Source organism: Oratosquilla oratoria, chromosome 4 (genome assembly GCF_046742065.1).
Source record: "Oratosquilla oratoria isolate Oo_2021 chromosome 4, ASM4674206v1, whole genome shotgun sequence".
Classification (NCBI taxonomy): domain Eukaryota; kingdom Metazoa; phylum Arthropoda; class Malacostraca; order Stomatopoda; family Squillidae; genus Oratosquilla; species Oratosquilla oratoria.
This window is the reverse complement of record NC_134780.1, coordinates 30,032,424-30,052,319: the sequence shown is the minus strand read 5'-3', so window position 1 is coordinate 30,052,319 and position 19,896 is coordinate 30,032,424. Positions and strand designations below refer to the sequence as shown.

Genomic DNA, 19,896 nt, shown 5'->3' with positions numbered 1-19,896 from the left:
ATATAATTGTAGAAACCCACCTTTCTGTATGTATCATCAAAGGATAGGACATAGAACACATGAATGTAGAATTTTCGTATGCACCCCGAAACAAGAGGAAACCCCCCAGACACAAAATAAACCAATACTACAGATCTCCACATAGAAATACACATAGACAGTATTGAATTAAGGATAAGAGTGATAGAAGGGTGAAAGAAAACTCCAACATCAAAGGTAGTTATAAACTGACAATTACAATTGGAAGGGCTTCTATAGGAGCTCTCGTTGTTGTTGGAGTGTTCAATAAACCTATTCAAATATTTATTGATACAGGATCTGTAGTTAATGTTATAACTAGTAGAGTTTTAAACCAATTGAAACCAGGAGTGAAAATCTTGGAACCAATCCATTATTCATTGCAAGGAGTAACTAGAAATCAGTTAAAAACATTAAGTAAGGTTGAACTAGAAGTTATCTTAAATACAAATAAACATTTGCACATTCCAGTGATAGTTGTAGAAGAATCTGTTTCCCCAGGAGATTTATTGATAGGATTTGCAACAATGAGAAAAGAGAACATGGTCACATGTCCCGCTGACTTAGGGATCTTAGTGAAATCACAATTAATTCAATCTTTAAATCAACCAGATTTAAGGCCAGTGACAAGAATCAAAGAATCCCTAGAAATAGATAGGAAAGATAACATTTATAATTTAGATAACGAGGCCGAGCGGTCCAGACCAACAGAAAGTAAAGTCACATATAGTGAACCCAACTCAGATGTTCAAGAAATACCAGAAATTACTAATTCATCAACTACAAATGAAGCCTTGCAAATTGTGGATGGTAGCATAATAAAGTCGACATTATTACACTCCAGAGCAATTAACATGGTTGAAATGCAGTCGAAAAAAGTCATTGTAGACTGAAATTTAACCATCCCAGAATCAATTAGATTAAAAGGTTTGAAATTGGACTCAGGGATTTAGAAGTCAAATAAGAACATGGTAGAAATACTAGTGATTAGTACTTTGAATAAAGACATAGTCGTAGTCTTAAGAAAAGGTACACAAATAGGACGTTTCCAAGTATTTGCAAAACCCATTAAGATTTTAAATGTACTGAGGAGGTGGAATTACCAATTTCATCAATCTGTTCAGTTCAGGAAGAAACAGAGTTGGAAAAAAATACAAGAATCAACTAGAACCTAGTTGAAAACTTAGTTGCTTGCTCTTGAAGCACAATAAAGCAATTGCTTTGCCGGGGGACACCTTTGGTAAAACAACTGTTTTAAATCATCAAATAAAATTAAAACCAGGGGTTCAACCTATTTATATACCTGGCTACAGAGTACTATACTCTAAATTAGCTCTTGTAGATAAACTGATGACTGAAATGTTAATGCAGGATATTACTGACCATAGTAAAAGTGAGTGGAACTTCCCTCTGATTCTGGTGCCAAAATTAGATGGTACCATGCGCCCAGGTATTGATTATAAGGAATTGAATAAGCATACCATACATGACCGATTACCATTACCAGTGATAAGGGACATTCTTGGAAGTTTGGGAACTAAGAATAGGTATCTTAGCACTATATATATATATATATATATTTTTTTTTGCAAATAGAGTTGCATGAAGACTCACGAGAATTCACAACATTTTCTACTCCAACGGGACACTATGAGTTCAAACTAATGCCATTTGGGTTATGTAATAGTCCATTACCTTACATGAGATTAATTAATACAGTTCTAGATGGGTTGTTAGGAAACACTATAGGTGTATTTCTAGATGATATTTTAATAGTTTCCCAAACAGCGGCTGAGCACTTTAAGAAATTAGATTTTATATTCTCAAGATTAGTTGAAGCAGTATTGAAAGTGAAACTTGAAGAATGTAAGTTTTTGCAGGACAGTGTTATCTATTTGGGGCATAAGATAGACAGGTATGGACTTAGTACAGTAAATTCAAAGGTTGAAGCAGTAAAGAATTTTCCAGTTCCAAACAATGTAGAAAAAATTAGAAGTTCCTTGAGATTGACAGGATATTATAGGAAAATTATCCAAAGTTATGCGGACATAGCTAATCCATTAAGTTCTTTGTTGAGGAAAGACTCAGAGTTCATGTGGGGACCTGCACAACATTAAGTTTTTGACAAGTTGAAAGATAAACACACGAGTTCTCCAGTTTTAATATTTCCAGACTATGATAAAGAGTTCATTCTTTGTACTGATGCATCTGACATAGGTTTAGGAGATATACTGATGCAAGAGAGAAATGGAACTTTGAAATCAATAGCTTACACATCTAGACTTTGTAATAGCGCAGAGAGAAAATATTCTATAACAGAAAGAGAAATTGTAGCAGTGATATATTCACTAGAAAGGTTTAGAGATATGGTAGTGGGATATCCAATCAGAGTGGACTGTTTATACAGCTATTCAGAACTTATTTAAGCATAAGAATCTTTGGGGCAGACTTGCAAGATATTTTGTAGTACTTCAGTGCTATGAAGTTAGGTTTGAATATATTCCGGGTAGAAAGAATGTTGCAGCAGATGTACTTTCTAGAAACATTAGCCAACCAACAACAGGGTTGATCAATTCTGTTTGTAGTATAGACGAGTTAGTGACCCTTGGATGAGGAAATGCTAGTAATAAAACAGAGGGATGACAAGACATGTTACTCATTAGCCCATTGTTTGATAAACCCAAGAGGAAATCCTCCAAAACTTTTGACTAATGGACTTTTGCATAGAAAAACAGTTGTAAGAGGGGAAAATATTTTTAGAGGTCCAGTGAATCAGTTGGTAATACCACAAACTGTTGTAAAAGAGATACTGAAGTTACTTCATGATAGTGATTATAGTTCACATCCAGGAAAGGATAAAACATATAGACAAGCACAACTTAAATACTTTTGGCCAGGTATGAAGAAAGATATATATGATTATATAGAAAATTGTTTGAAATGTGCTAAGGTGAAAGGAAATACACCAAAACCTGCTCCTATGTTAACATATCCCATTCCACAGAAACCTTGGGAAAGAGTTCACATAGATACATTGGAGTTACCTATGTCTGAGAATGGATATAAATATGTATTTGTTGCCATTAATTATTTTTCAAGATTTTGTATTTTACAACCCATTCCAAATAAGAAAGCTGAAACAATTGCTTCAGTAATCTATGATCAGATAATCTGTAATTTCACTACACCTAAGATCTTAGTTTCAGATAATGGAACTGAATTTAATAACAAAATCTTGGAAAACTTATGTAGATTATTTAAGATACAGAAGATCAATATCTTAGTGAATCATCCTCAGAGTAATGGAGTTGTAGAGAGGTTAAATAAGAAAATTATTACATGTCTTAGAGGTATGATAAGTCCACATATTACGAATATAACTTGGGATACTTGGATTCTTTGTGTTAAATGTACTCTGAACAACCAAATTAACATAGCAACAGGTGAGACACCCTATTTTATTGTTTTTGGGGAGGACAAAATTCTTCCATATGAAATCTTGATTGCAGACCAGAAACCTGTGTATAATATAGATGATTATATCTCAAATAGGATAAATACATTTCAAACTATACACTAAAGAGTTAGAGAACATATGCATGAGTATACACAAGAGATGAAAAAGCAACAATCACAAAATAGTACATAAAAAATAATTAAAAATAGGAGATTTAGTCATGGTCAAACTACATTCACCCTATAATAAACTTTCACCAAGGTACTCAGGTCCATATAGGGTAATTGATGTTGCATGTGGAAATAAATACAAGATCTTACACTTAGAAACTAGGGAAGTATAAATTAACCACTTAGATGATATAAAGAAGGTTAGGGTACAATTTGATAATGAGGATACATGTGACACACAGTGTATTAGTTTTAAAGAAACTCTAAACCCAGAAGAGTATAGGGAATATGTTGATAATATCGTGCGAGAATTGAATATTAATCTTGATATATTTTACAGATGAAGACTGCAATAATTTTTGTAATTTGTATGGTGCTTGATTGTGATGGGAGACTGAACTACTTGGTGTCAAGCAGAGATACTACCTGGAGCTTTGGTCAGACATGAAGACCTTGGACCTGCTGTGTGTCAGACACGGACCCTTGCCAATACACAAGGACAATTCCCATAAGTATTGAACATTTTTATTTTATGAATAATTGAAAAATCTTATACATTGTGTGTCCTAGACAAAAAGTGAAATAAGTCTGTGTGAAACAAAAATTTAAATTCAGCAAGAGATACTCTACAATGCTGTGTGTATAACTTTCATAATATTTGGCCTATCTCAATTTTTTTTTGCAAAGCTGAAAACGCTCTCCATTGGAATCTAAATTTGCTGCTCTTAATCGACGTAGCGAGTTTTGCAAATATGTGGTGCAAACTATTTTTTTGTTTCTGACAATTATGCTATTCAATTTTTTTTTCTGTTTGATTTTTTTTATTGACATTTGTGCATGTTAGAGGGGTTGCTTGTTTCTTTGAAATGATATATGTGTGGCATATGTATTGATGATACAATCTATTTTGCCAGTTTTTACAGAATTAATAAATATTTAGCCTCTTGTATATGACAATTTTCCAAGTATATGTTGGCAAGGCCCGTAAGAGGGTAGTAGAAAATAATTGGTCGGGACGACCAAGGGTAGCTGCCGAGCCCTGTAAGAGGCTGGTAGATAAGTAGTTAGAGGGATAAGTGGCGAGAATTTTATTTTTACGAGTTAGATGTTTTGAAAACAATAGCCGCGAAGGAGTTGCGGAGTTGCATAGTTTTGCTCACCATCTAAAGTTTATAAACAACAGCTAGGGTAAAGATTTTAATGCTGAGGTGATATGTAAACTAGGCCATTCCGCTTCGATGTTGAGATTGCTTGTGCAAGCAGTATTGCTTAAGACGGTGTAACAGTCTTTCTGATTGGAGAAGGGTGGAGAAAGAGAAAAATATTATTGGTACATGGGAGAGAAGTCACCCCCTTAAGGGGAGGCACTTTTTGTAAAGCTTAAGATTATTAGATGAATTAAGTAGTGACGTCGGAGTAGAGATGGCTTAGTGAGTGGATTGGGGATCCCAGGCCGGAGTCCTCTGGTGTACGTAAGACAAATACGTTGTAGAGAATTAGTGAAGAAGAAAAGAAGAAAAATATACCTCCTTTTTAATTCACCCTTCAAGAAACATTACATAGAGACGAAGGGAACTGAAAATAAAAGTGAAGGGGTCGACACAGACCAAGGGTCTGTATTTCTGCCTATAAAGGTTATGCAGGGTTTGGGAGCCCTGGTTATTATTAAATTACATCAAGTGCATACTATCCTCAAAGTCAGGGTGCACTTGAAAGGTACCATCAAACCTTAAAGAGCATGCTAAGGAAATGGTGCCTAGGATATTATACAGGATAGGGTCAAGCACTCCATAGTTGTTGTTTGCTGTGCGTGAAGTACCTAACGAATCGTTGGGTCTCTCACCCTTCGATATGGTGTTTGGGCATTGTATTAGAGAACCTCTTAAAGTCCTGAAAGAGTGTCTCTTGGAGACACAGTGTTCTCAAGGAAGGATGAAATCAGTGGAGGAAATGAGGAGTAGGGTAACCTCATGTTGGCAGAGAGCTAGAGAAACCTTACAAAGTGCTCAAGAGTAAATAAAACAAAACTAGGACCAGATGGCGAGAGTGCGAGAGTTTAAACTGTCTATCGTGCCTGAGGTAGACGAGGACTCGATCTCTCTCACCCTCAAGATGACGTGGAAGGCGAATGCAGATGTGTGGCCCTAGGTGATGGACAAGCTGGGTCATCTCTTGGCTGAACAGCGAGAGTTGTTGAGCCAGTACCAGGAGATATTTCGAGATGCCCCTGGAAGGACCAACCTGACACTTCATGACGTGGACGTGGGAAATGCGAAGCCCATCAAGCAAGCCCCGTATCGTGTGAACCCGCAACGAGCAGCTATCATTAAGAGAGAAATTGACTATATGTTGGCTCACGACTTGATTCAGCCAGCCAGCACAAAGTGAGTGGAGTTCCCCAATCATATTAATGCCGAAGTCTAACGTGTGAATGCCGTCACTATGGTCACCAAGAAAGACTCGTATCCCTTACCTGGGATTGAAGAGTGCATTGATAAAGTAGGTGGGTTGCGTTTCATAAGTAAACTAGATTCGCTACGTGGGTATTGGTAGATGCCACTGACCCCCTCGTGCTCAGTCCGTTTCGTTTTTCACATATCTTGGGAGAATATATCAGTGTAATGTAATGCCGTTTGCAATAACCAATGCCCCTGCCACCTTCCAAAGGTTGATGAATAACCTTACAGAGAATATTCCCGTTTGCGTAACCTATCTTGATGACGTTGTCATCTATAGTGATACTTGGCAAGAACATTTGTGTCGTCTAGCTTTACTCTTTGACAAGTTAGTGTCTGCCAATTTAGTGGTTAATTTGACCAAGTATGACTTAATTATTTTGCTGTGTATATTCCTGTTGGTGCTCGGGTAACGATTTTCACAAGTTTAAAGATAAGAACCTCCGCTTAAGCAGGTGTAGTTTGTTTTTGTAGGAGTATCATTTAGATGTTCGTCATGTGTGAGAGAAAGACAATGTGATAGCTGGCTGCTTATCTAGATTGTAAGTGTATTCAAAGGATTACAAGGGCGGAGCATGCCGACAGGAGACCTTTTGGTCCATATCTAGGTCGTATGCGAAAAAAGTCATAATAATGATAAATAAATAAACGAATAGAGAAAAACTATAATAATGTAAATAATAGATAAAATAATAAGTAAATGCATAGGTATAGTTAGATAATAAACAAACAGGTAAATAGTAAATAATAATAAATTGACATATAACTGATGATAAATGAGAATCAAGAAAATGATAATAAACAAACGGACAAATGATAACAAAACAAATAAACAAATAATATAAAATAAAAGATAGTCATTACAGCATCTTGCTTAGGTGTTTATTTAAATGATTCTTAAAGCTTCGAACTAAACTACATACACTGCCACTGCATGAAGTTAATTCCATTCATTAACTACACGGTTGGCGAAGTTGTTTCTACCCACTTCCAAATTGAATCTATTTCCGGACAGTTTGAGACCATTGTTTCTTGTCTGATTCTCATTCAGTGTGAAAATTTTGTCACTTTTGATGTTTGTCAATTCCCTTTAGAATTTTAAAGACCTGTATCAAGTCACTTCTAAGTCTACGCTTTTTTTTTTTTTTTTTTTTTTTTTTTTTTGGGAAAACAGATTCATATGTTTTAGTCGATTTTTGTATGATTTATTTTTGATATTTGGAATCAGTTTTGTGGCTCCCCGTTGTACTTTTTCCAATCTATCAATGTCTTTAATGAGATTCGGTGACCATACGGAAACAGCATATTCCAAATGTGGACGAACGAACGATTTATATAGTTAACGAATTTCCAAATAACTTGTAATCGTACTTACTGTTATTTTTACCTATGTGCATTACATTGCATTTACTTGTGTTAAATTTCATAAGCCACTTTTTAGACCATTGCTGTAATTTATCTAAATCTTCTTGAATATATAATTGGTTTAAATGATCTTTTGCCATTCCGCACAGTTTTGTATCACCAGCAAATTTGGAAACAGTAGATTTTAGTCATGGTCTATATCATTTATATATACTATGAATAGCAGTAGCCCAAGAACGGAACCCTGAGGAATTCCACATGTAACATTTTTCCATCTGGAAGTTTTTCCATTTAAAACAATACTCTGTTTTCAATCATTCAACCAATTACTAGTCCAACTTAATAGGCTACCACTTATTCCGTGTGAAACTAATTTAGTAAATAGTCTTTCGTGGGGGACGGTATCAAAAGCTTTTGCAAAGTCCAGATATATTAGTCTATATTTTTTCTTTTGTCATAAATCGAGATAACTGTGTTGTAGAATTCGAGTAAGTTAGTTACGCAAGAACGTTTCCGTCTGAAACCATGCTGGCTATAATTTATCAAACGATTACTTTCTAAATGATGTTCGATAGCATCTCTGATCATAGTTTTCATAATTTTTCCTACGATTGAAGTCAAACTTATAGGCCTATAGTTATTTGGTTTCTTTTTGTCACCTTTTTTGAATAATGGAGTAACGTTAGCTAGCTTCCATTCTCTTGGGACATCTTCAAATATGATGGATTTCTTGAAAATATATTCTAATGGAACAACAATCTCATTTTTCATTTCCTTTAAGATTCTTGGATGGCAACCGTCCGGCCCTGGTGTTTTATTTTTTCTTTTGTTATATTTACCGTAGTAAGTTAACCTAGACTTTTCACAGGTTTCAGTTTGGAGTTTACTTTGAGGTGTTTTATTTATGAATACTGAGCTCAAATAATTGTTTAAAATATCACACATTTCTTCATTTAAATATTCAAGTTGACCGTCAGCAGATAATAGTGGAACAATGTGATTCCTAACAACATTTTTATCTCTAATGCAACTATAGAATTCTTTGGGATTCTCTTTGGATTTATCAGCGATATTCATTTTGTATTGTCGTTTTCGATTTTTTATTGTCTTTTTAAAATCTTTCTGTATTGATATATAACTTTGATAGTCATTAGATGCACCCGAGTACTTATATTTCGTGTAAGCTTGTCTCTTTTTAGCAATACATTTTTAGTTTCCTTGTCAAGCCATTTTGGGCGAACGTGATTTAGGGGACGTCTGTCCTTAAAAGGAATGTAAGTATGAATCATCTTAGTGAGCGTATTTTGAAATATTTCCCACATCTGATCTACATGTCTTTCGCTTAATTTTGCCTCCCAATCTGTAAGCTGAAGCTCCTGACGTAGTCCTATTTTTAGGAGTTTGAATCTAACTAAATTGTGGTCGCTATTTGCAACAGTTTTCACCGACTTCTACATCGGTTATCATGCTTTCGTGGCTAGTGATCAATAGAGTAAGTTTCCATATTAAGTTTCAAGCGACTACCTATATGGCCATGTTCAAGTGTCATCCAATCAATGTCAGTGAAATTGAAATCACCTATTATCAATAAATCCCGGTTGCAGAAACTAGACAGTTCTTGAAATAACAATTTGTCGTCTGCTAATGATAATGTCTTTGGCCTATATATTATACATATATTAATTTTTTGTCCATTTGTTTGGGTTAATTCTACCCACAAACTATCATATGCATCCTGTTTCATTTTTTCTAAAACACAAGCATGGACATTGTTTTTAACGTACAACAGAACACCCCCACCTTTCTTGGGGTCTCTATCCTGATGAAAGTGTTTAAATCCCGCAATATTAAATTCAGCTTCAAACTCTGTACCATTTAACCATGTCTTGGTTATTCCTATCATATCGAGATTTTCGCTTTTGACATACGCCTGTATTTCTTGGAATTTGTTTCTAATACTACGAGCATTAAAGTACAAGGTTTTAAGAAACTCGTGATTATTTCTTTTTGACACGTTTTGAGTTTCAATATCATATCTTACATTAAAATTTTGTTTTTTATTGACACTTTGCTCTATACTAATATTTGGTCCTTCATTGACATTCAATGCCTCATTAACATTTCTCCAATCAAAATCAACATTTCCCCCATCACATGTATTTTATTTGTGATTTGCATTATTATAGTTGTTATATATTCATTTATTATTATTATTATTTTGTTTTCGCATCCGACCTAGATGTGTACCAAAAGGTCTTCTGTCGGCATGCTCCGTCTTTGTGATTTTTTTTTTCATATATATATATATATATATATATATATATACATATGTATAATATAATATATATGTTTATATATATCATGTATATATATGTGTATATATATATATATATATATATATATCAAGGACTACCATTACACAGGACGTGCGCCCCCAGATCCCTGGGTCCGCTAGCGAAGGCCAGTCCAGTGCAGGGTTGCCATTCCTAGTGTTTTCCCACTAGATCTATTATTTTTTGCCTCAATCTAGTAGTCTAGTGGTTTTTCGTCATGGATATCAAGAATGTAGTACATTTTGAAGATCCTAATAAAAACGCTTAATTTTGCATTACGGAGCCAAATTCTTGGAGCCAGATTTGGAGCCAGATGCTAGATTGAAAAGTTTGAGCCAAACACAGAAAAATAGTGCCAGATCTGGCACCAAAAGTACTAAATTGGCAAACCTGCCCACTAATCACGCAACCATCCTACAGAGTACAAAATATAGCAGGCTGTCGCGCTCGCGTCGAAGTTTGTATCTGTTTTCCCAAAATTTTATTTTTCTGCATCATTTCTGCCTAATACTTCTCGAATTATTCCATGAAAGCATTATTTGTCATTGAAAGGTTTTGAAAATTAGCTATAACACATTCACACGTACAGTTACTATGAATTGAATGTCCATCATCATACGAACTCCATAGAAATTGTGAGTCAGATTGGCGCACTTGTCATTTGCTTATAGTATGTTTGCGCGATTGATTGATTATATTGGTATATAGATGGTTGCAGGACGGTTGAGGTTTGTATTATCCGAATTATTAGCTTGTGCAATTTTTAAATTACAGAATCGTAAAGAGCAATGCAACAACAGTCTTGCCTACATACAAGTGAAAAGTTTAGCTCATAGTTGTCTATTTGACTAACTAGTGATTGGTTGTGAAAGTTTGGATTATTGCACCATTACAGGCAGTGGTAATTAGTTTGATGTATACAGTTTTCTAACTTCAAAATGTTTTCATGTGTATGTTGTGTGATATAATTCGAATCTAGTAATTTTTTGTTCAATGTAGTAGTTTTTGACAAGCTGTCTAGGTTTTTTTTTTTTTAATTTTCCAGAGTGGTAACACTGGTCCAGTGTGCTACTAGCAATGGAGGTGTTATGGTTGTGTTACTCCGTCTTTCCCGCGTGGCTGCATTTAGAAGTGGATTGTATTTGTTTACATAGGTTGTTGCTGATTTTGTGTATTAAAAATGCCGAATAAGTGTGGTGTTGTGAACTGCAACGGTAATTATAACAAGGATAACAGGTGCCGAGTGTTTCGACTGCCAAAAGACCGTTATGAAAGACAGAAGTGGATTGATGTACTGCCACAACGTAAGAACTTTGTCGTTCATTCTGACAGATTTTTCATTTGTGAGAAACGATGGGGTCCCAACACGCCTTCTATCAAATTGCCTGGTGGTTCTACGCGAACTGCGATCCCTCCCAGTGTCTTCAATGTGCCTGCTTCATGTCTGCCATCTTTAAAACCTGTACCTCGCCAAGCGAAGGCCGAAGACTAGCAACTGAGGCATTTTCTTCAGAAAGATACGATTACTTCATTTGATGCTTTTAGACCTGAACGTGACCTACAGAAGCAGTACAAGAACTTAATTATTTCAAGATCGGAAGAAAGGTTAGTGTGTCTGTTCATGACAGAAACTTTCAGTGAGTGCAGACTGTCTGTGATTGTCGAAAACACGCCCACGTTGTGTAGCCCACTGATCTGCCGTGCATTCAAGAAGGGCATTAGTGTACCACTGGGTAAGACACTTCATCCCAACAATGGTTTGAGGTCGTATGGTCAGTTCGCCGAAGCTGTGCGCTTAGCAATTAACTATGACATCCCGTTTGACAAAGATATTGAGATTATTGTCACTCTTCTTCAAACCCACACGTCAGCCTGTGTAAACACCGAGAATGAGAAGAACCTGGTATTTTTGACACGTCAGTTGGAACTTTTATCACAGAAACAGTTTTCCATGAATGATTGTTTTGCTCTTGAATCATACACCAAATGTAGTTATGAACAGCTCAGAGACTTTTTGGTGCTGCCAAGGAAACGCAAGCTGCAGTACATCACTTCTTCTATTGACAAGGATCAGGTGATAAGGGAAACATTTGCCAAAGTGAAGACACTGCAGCAGAAGAATGTATTTCTCTTGATAGATGAAGTACAGATTCGGGCAACTGTTGCATTTTCTGGTGGGGTTCTGAGTGGCATGGCAGTGAACAAGCCAGACTACAAGACCACTTCTATGCTATGTATTGTGATGAAGTCGCTGCACAGAGTATTATGATTTCTGTGACACCCGTCCACAAGCTTACAGCATCATACCAGCTTGAGCGTGTGAAGGAGGCGGCAGCTGATGTTGAGAGGGCAGGTGGGCGTGTCATCGGGTCTATCACTGACAACCACAAGATAAACCAGCAGTACTGTAAGCTGTTTGATTTTCCGGGCGATTGCCGTACCACAGCCAAGCATCCTCTTGAAAAAGAGAGTGTCTGGTTTATCCTTTTTGACACAGTACACCTGAAGTGCATCCGCAACAACTGGATCAGTGAGAAGTGCCAGAAGATCAGTCTTGACAATAAACAACAGCATCATTTGCTGACGTCAAGGAACTGTACGAGTCAGAGAAAGGCAGTATTCTGAAGACTACTCCCTCACGATTTCAACTACAAAATGTGCAGCATGTCTTGAAGGTCATCGATGAAAAGGTTGTGGCTTCATTGAAGCTCAGAGGATGTCATGACACTGCAAAGTTCATCCAAATCATCCTCAACTGGTGGAATTTAGTGAATGTATCTGGGAAGGGGCAAGATCAGCGCATGATCGAACCATCTCGAGCTGTTCAGTATCCCCAGTCAACCAGCCTGCTGACTTTCCTGAAGATTTTCCAAGCGGCTTCTTCAGGACATGGAGCAAATCGAATCAAGTGTTTCACCCATGACACCAAGAATGCACTAGTGCAGACTATGCAGGGACTGACTGCCGTTTGCCGCTACTTGTTCAGAAACGTTGACTTCCATTATGTCCTGCTGCGTGAGATCCAGAGTGACCGGCTTGAGGGGGAGTTCTCAGTCTACCGTCAATCAACTGGTGCAAAGTCTTTCATGACCACTGGGGATGTGTTCTCCGCATGCAAGCAGCGCCTCACGAGATATGCTACAGTGAACCTCCAGTCCATCGATGTCCACCCTGTGTCGAAGGAACATACCTGCTTTGCTTGGGGACTGCAGTTGACCTAGAGGATGCAGGCTCTATTGAGAGGTGCACCACAGATGTGACACTGACTGTGAATGAAGAGTGCAGTGCGGCCTATGTGGAGGAGTGGCTTGAAACGAAGTGCGTGGACGATGTGGTCTTCAGTGCCGAGGAACCTCTTGTGACCAGTGTGTGCACTTTTGACCTTGTCAGACGTGGACTGTGTTTCATCAAGGAAGCCCGTCACCATTCCTTCTGCCAGAAAAGACTGGTGGAAATCTTGTCGACACTGGCCAGCTTCAGTGGGATTGACATTTACTGTCCCAAGATGTTCTGTCGTCTAGCAAATGTTCTTCTGAATGGACTCCACAACCTAGAGAAAGACCAGCAAAATAATGCAGTCCTTCTCCAGACCTCTGTAAAGAAGGCCCGGCTCGCTGATTAATCGCTGCAGTCTGGTAAGCTTTTGCTTCTATATCTGTTTATTTGTTCCTATAAAGTGTCCACCAGGGTTGGCTGATTTAAATCAAGTTGATTTAAATCTTGATTTAAATCATGATTTTAATCGGTTGATTCTTTTTTTAAAACATCAGTGATTTAAATCGATTTTCGTATTATGCTTTGAAAATTGAAATGGCATGACTAAAATTAAGACACTGGCTTTATAATCAAATTTCATTAATGTATTAAGAAGTTACAGAAATTATGAACAAAATGTTTTGTTATACATTTTTTTTTGTACTTGGTGACCACATCGTTGCTGCATATTCCAATCTTGGTCTTATCAAAGTGATTAGTATTTTCTTCACCATTTCTTCATCCAGGTATGTAAATGCTACTTTGATTGTTCGTATTAAATTGTAAGTTTCTCCAAAAATCTTGTTTATATGTTTCTCAGGTGACATATTATTCATAACAATGACTCCCAGGTCCTTCTCATTCTCTACTTTTTTATTCCTTCTTCTCCCAATTTATATGACTCTACTATTCTTTTTTTTTCTTCTTCCAAATTCCATTATACTACACTTCTTAGAATTGAACTCCAACTCTCACTTCCTGCTCCATTCCCATACTTTATTTAGATCACTCTGTAGTGACTCACAATCTTCTTCAGTGTTCACTTTTTTCAACATTTTTGCATCTGCTAAGAAGCTCATATAACTTTCAATTCCTTCATCCATATCATTAATATATATAGCAAACATCATTGGGGCCAAAACTGTTCCTTGTGGAACACCACTTATTACTTCATCCCAATTAGAGTGTTTGTCTCTTATCACCACTCTCATTTTTCTTTCTTGCAAAAAGTCTTCCATCCATTTAAGCAGTTTGCCCTGTATTCCTCCTTCAGTTTCTAATTTCTAAAGCAACTTCTTATGTGGCACCTTGTCAAAATCTTTTTTTAGGTCTAGAAATGCACAATCAGCCCATCCATCTCTTTCTTGTATTATATATATTAGCCTTGAATAGAAACATATTAAGTTTGTGACGCATGATCGTACTTGTCTGAATCCAAATTGCCTTGGATTTAGTACGATGTTTTTTCTAAATGCCTTACCCATCTACTTTTGATAATTCTTTCACAATTTTTTGCTATCGTGCTTGTTAGAGACTGGTCTATAGTTAGTAGGGTCTTCTTTATTTCCCCTTTTATATATATTTGCTCTTCTCCAATCTTTTGGAACTTTTCCTTCTTTCAGTGAACTGTTTATTAGGCTATGTATTTTGTCTGCCAGTTCTTTCCTGCATTCTCTCAAAATCCAGTTTGCTATTTCATCTGGTCTATGCGATTTTCTGACATCAAGATTACTCAAGTGTTTCAATACTTCATTCCTTGTTACTTCTATTTCTTTCATAGGGGGAATTTTCTCCTCCCGTTCGATATCACTAGGTTGTATGTTCTCCCTTGTAAACACTGATTTAAAATGCTTATTCATAATTTCTGCCATTTCTATTTCCTCTGTGTATTCGACTCTCCTTGTCGTAGTTTCCATAAATCTTGTTTGTTTTTCAATTTGTTATTTACAAATCTGTAAAATAGTTTTGGTTGATCTTTACATTTTTCTATGACATCTTTTTCGTATTTTCTTTTTTCTTCTCTGCACACTTGTACATATTCTTTTCTATAACTAGTATATATTTTCCATTTTTCAGGTTTTTTGTCTTTTTTTTCCATTTTGTCCAAGCTTTATCTCTTGTCTTAACTCCCTACAACTTTTGATGTACCAGCACTTTACATATTGTTCTTCTTGCTTTTGTCTTGGCGCATACTTTTCCATTCCTTAATAAATTTTTGTCAAAATATTCCATTTCTCTTCCACTGTTGTTTCCTCTTTGTATATACTTTCTCAGTCAGCTTTCTGAAAGAATTCTCTTATTTGATAAAAAATTATTTTTTCATACATCAATCTTCCTTTTCTATATTGTTCATTTCTTTTCGTGTATTTTTCCTCGATTAGTTCCATTTCAACCAATATGTGGTCACTTTTACTTATTGGTGTCTTATATTCAATCTTGTCCACTATTTCAGGTTCTGATGTGATTATTAGGTCCAGTCTCGATGGTTCTTCTTCATTTCTATACCTAGTGTTCTCTTGAATCCATTGCGTCATTGTATGGTCAATAATCATATCAAGAAGTACATTTCCCCATGAGTCGTCACCACCCTTTACTGTCATCTCTTCCCAGCAGACTTCTTTACAATTTAAGTCACCCATTATAACTATTCTTCCTCCATCTTCCATTATCTTATTTAATGTAATCCTTGTGTCTTCTAGCATACTTTAATGTTCTCTCTATTCCCACGAGGCTGTTTTAGGAGGCACATAATTTATTACAAACTTTCTGCTCTTCCTCTCTTTGTCTTCCACTTCCATCATAATCATCTTTACTCTATTATTTCCTTATGTGAAATTCCTCACGTTTATATCCTTGTTAGTCAGGAACATAACTCCACCCCCTTGTTTTGCCATTCTGTTTCTAATCCAATAATTATATTCACCATGTCCTACACTGTTGGGTGGTAGTGGACCTTTCAATTTTGTCTCTACAATTCCCATTATGTCCGGTTCTTTTTCCTTCAGATAACCATTCAGTTCATTCAATCCTGTTATTAAGCCATCTATATTTGTGTAAGACACTCTTAATTTTCTGCTACTTCCATTGTATTTTCTGTCTCCCTTTTGTTTTTCTCTGTTATGTGCCATTTCCTCACTTTCACATTCTTTACTCTCCAATAGAATTCCTCTTTTTCTGACTCTGTTCTCATCTCGTTTTTTTCCCTAGCTTCTTGTCTTTTTGTTTTCTCATCCTCTCTTTCCTCTATATTCATTTCTCTTTTTATCCATATCTTTTTATATTGTTCACTGTCTGCTAGTTTCCCTGTCGGCTTTGCTTTCTCGGAAGCCTCGGTTCGAGTCCGGGGACGACTGTCAGAACTATTTGATGTATACATGCATACATATGTATATATTATATATGTATATATATATATATATATATATATAAATATATATATATATATATATATATAATGTTTGTGTGTGTGTGTCTGTGCGCGCGCTTATATATATATACATATATATATGTATATATATATATGTATATATATATATATATATATATATATACGTATACATTAGATACATAGATATATATACAAGTATACAATCATGCACGCCTACAACACAATGCAGACTCTATTAAGGGTTTATGGTAAAACCTCGTTCCAGCAATGGTGTTCCTCAGTGAGGCGGGACTGCTCTCCTAGGCAGCCTAGGGAATGACAACAACAATAACAACTATGTTAGGAGCAGACAGCCCCAGAGACAATTTCCTTCGTAACCTTACCTGGAAGGGTTCCTTACAAGCATAATAACCTGATCCTTGCCAGTCACATGAGCAGGATTGTGGGTCTTTTTCACAATAATGGCAGGATCATTCCAGGCCGCAACCTCTCCCTGCATCCCTGTAGGGATTGATAACTTTATGAGATAAATTTACCGTCATGTATAAATCAATACTGTACAGTATAGTGATCAACATTGATAAATACAAGTAGCTAAGAAAATATATTAAATCTGTATATTTCTGTTATGAATAATTACTTTAATGATAAGGGAACTGGTGCATGCAGAAAAAACAACTAGATATATGTTTGGATTTTACTGTGTACCACTGGTTCAGGTTTGGGTGACCGCCAGTATTCTAGCAGACTCACGTCTGGTAGGGGCAGGGTGACAAAATTTAGCATAATTATTTTGAATTTAACACATTTCCCCAGAGAATAATACCATTTATACATACATACATACATACATACATACATATATATATATATATATATATATATGTACATGTACATATGAATATATAAAAGTATATGTATGTATAGAAACACACACACACACACACACACACACACACACACACACACACACACACACACACACACACACACACACACACACACACACACACACACACACACACACACACACACACACACACACACACACACGACAGTCGAAGTGACAGCGAAGATTGGAACTCCAGACAAAACGTCAATTTTCGTGGATATCAACGACGAGGGAGTACCTTTTTGTATCTATAGGAAAGTGGTGTAGTGGGAAGGCGATGAAAAAGGAAAATAGAAAATGAAAGGAAATGAGGAATGGGAAGACTGGGTCCAGGAGGCCAGGCGCCTTGTAAACAAACGAAGGCCGGATGATTTTGGTGAAGAAGAAGGGGTTAGCAAAAACGTGAAGATTAGAAATATAGATAAGAACAGCACAATGGAAGGTGAACATAATAATTTCCATGGATTTGATGAGGGGGAGGGGTACCAACCTCCCCCGATTAGCAAGCCTAGAGGAAAAACTTGAGAAAATGACCGAACATTGGTATAGTAGGTTCGGTCAACTTACACGGATTGCGCAGAGAGTTGAAAAATTGGAAGAACTAGAAAAGGTGAACAAAAACCTAACTAAAGAAACAGAAGAATTAAAAAGACAGTTAAAAGAAGTAAAAGATGAGAATGAGGAATTAAATAGGAGTAATAAAGAGAATAAAGAGTCCGTAGCAAAAGAAGCACAGGGTTGGAAGAAAATACAAGAGAACAACAAAATTGTATTTAATGATATAGTGACACAGCAGATGAAAGAACAAACTGATGACACATTTATTAAAGTGATGAGGGAGAAGGAGAATATAGTAAGAGACTTAGCATATAAAAAGAAGTGTATTTAGGGGTGGAAGAGAAGTATAATCTAAATAAGGCTACAAGAATAAAGGAGGGAAGGGAAAAAGTAAATAATGTATTAGAAGTAGTTCAAGAAGATGAACCTGAAATAGGAAAACAAATTGAAGAAATATATAGGCTCGGAAAATATAATACAGATAAGACCAGACCAATTAAGATTAAATTCAGGTCACAAACGACAGCAGAGAATATCTTAGCAAAAACAGGGAAAATAGCAGACAGTGAGCAACATAAAAAGGTATTGATAAAAAGAGAAATAAAAGAGGAAAGAGAGGATGAGAAAGCAAAAAGACTAAAAGCTAAGGGAAAAAACGAGAAAAGAACAGAGACAGAAAAAGAGAAATTCTATTGGAGAGTAGTGAATATGAAAGTGAGGAAATGGTTCATAGCAGTGAAAAACGGAAGGGAAACAGAAAACACGATGGAAGTAGCAGAAAATTAAGAGTGTCTTACACAAATATAGATAGATTAATAACGGGGTTGAACGAACTGAATGATTACCTGAAGGAAAAAAAACAGACATAATGGGAATTGTAGAGACAAAATTAAAAGGTCCACTACCACCCAACAGTGTAGGATATGGAGCATATAATTGTTGGATTAGAAACAGAGAGGTAAAGCAAGGGGGTGGATTTATGTTCCTGACTAAGAAGGATATAAATGTGAGGAACGTCACATATGGAAAGAATAGAGTAGAGATGATTATGATGTAAGTGGAGGACAGGGATGGGAAGAGCAGGAAGTTTGTAGTAGATTATGTGCCTCCTAAAACGGCTTCGTGGGAAGAAAGAGAACACAAAAATATGTTAGAAGACACAAGGATATCACTAAGTAAGATAATGGAAGATGGAGGACGAATAATTATAATGGATGACTTTAATTGTAAAGAAATCTGCGGGAAGAGATGACAGTGAAGGGTGGAGATGACCTATGGGGAAATGTACTACTTGATATGATTACTGACCATACAATGACACAATGGATACAAGAGAACACTAGGTATAGAAATGAGGAAGAACCATCGAGACTGGACCTAATAATCACATCAGAACCTGAAATAGTGGACAGGATTGAATATAAGACACCAATAAGTAAAAGTGACCACATATTGGTTGAACTGGAACTAAATGAGGAAAAATAAATAAAAAGAAATGAACAATATAGAAAGGGAAGATTGATGTATGAAAAAACAAACTCTGACAAAATAAAATAATTCTTTCAAAAAGCTGACTGGGAAAGAATACACAAGGAGGAAACAACAATAGAAGAGAAATGATGTATTCTGACAAAAAACTATAAAGAAGGAGTGGAAAAATATGTCCCATGACAAAAGCATGAAAAAGGATATGTAAAGAACTGGTACAACAAAAGATGTAGGGAGTTAAAAGACAAAAGAGATAAAGCTTGGATAAAATGGAAAAAAAGACAAAAAACCTGAAAAGTGGAAAATATATTAGTCATAGAAATGAATATGTACAAGTGCGCAGAGAAGAAAAGACAAAATATGAAAAAGATGTCTTAGAAAAATGTAAAGATCAACCAAAATTATTTTACAGATTTGAAAACAACAAACTGAAAAGCAAACAAGAATTAGGGAAACTACGATAAGGAGGAGTCGAATACACAGAGGAAGTAGAAATGGCAGAAATTATGAACAAGC

At 36.1% G+C, this 19,896-nt stretch overlaps 1 protein-coding gene across 1 annotated transcript in view; it reads right to left on the bottom strand.

Annotated features, from left to right (window-relative positions):
- LOC143024440 (uncharacterized) overlaps nt 1-19,896 on the bottom strand; it is a 54,652-nt gene that overhangs the window by 19,595 nt on the left and 15,161 nt on the right. Inside the window, exons 6-9 of the mRNA XM_076183244.1 lie at nt 17,144-17,197; nt 16,826-16,943; nt 5,645-5,965; nt 5,320-5,535 (exon numbers count right to left, since the gene is read on the bottom strand). Of these exons, the coding sequence (XP_076039359.1) occupies nt 5,320-5,535; nt 5,645-5,965; nt 16,826-16,943; nt 17,144-17,197 (709 nt within the window). The remainder of the gene's footprint in view (nt 1-5,319; nt 5,536-5,644; nt 5,966-16,825; nt 16,944-17,143; nt 17,198-19,896) is intronic.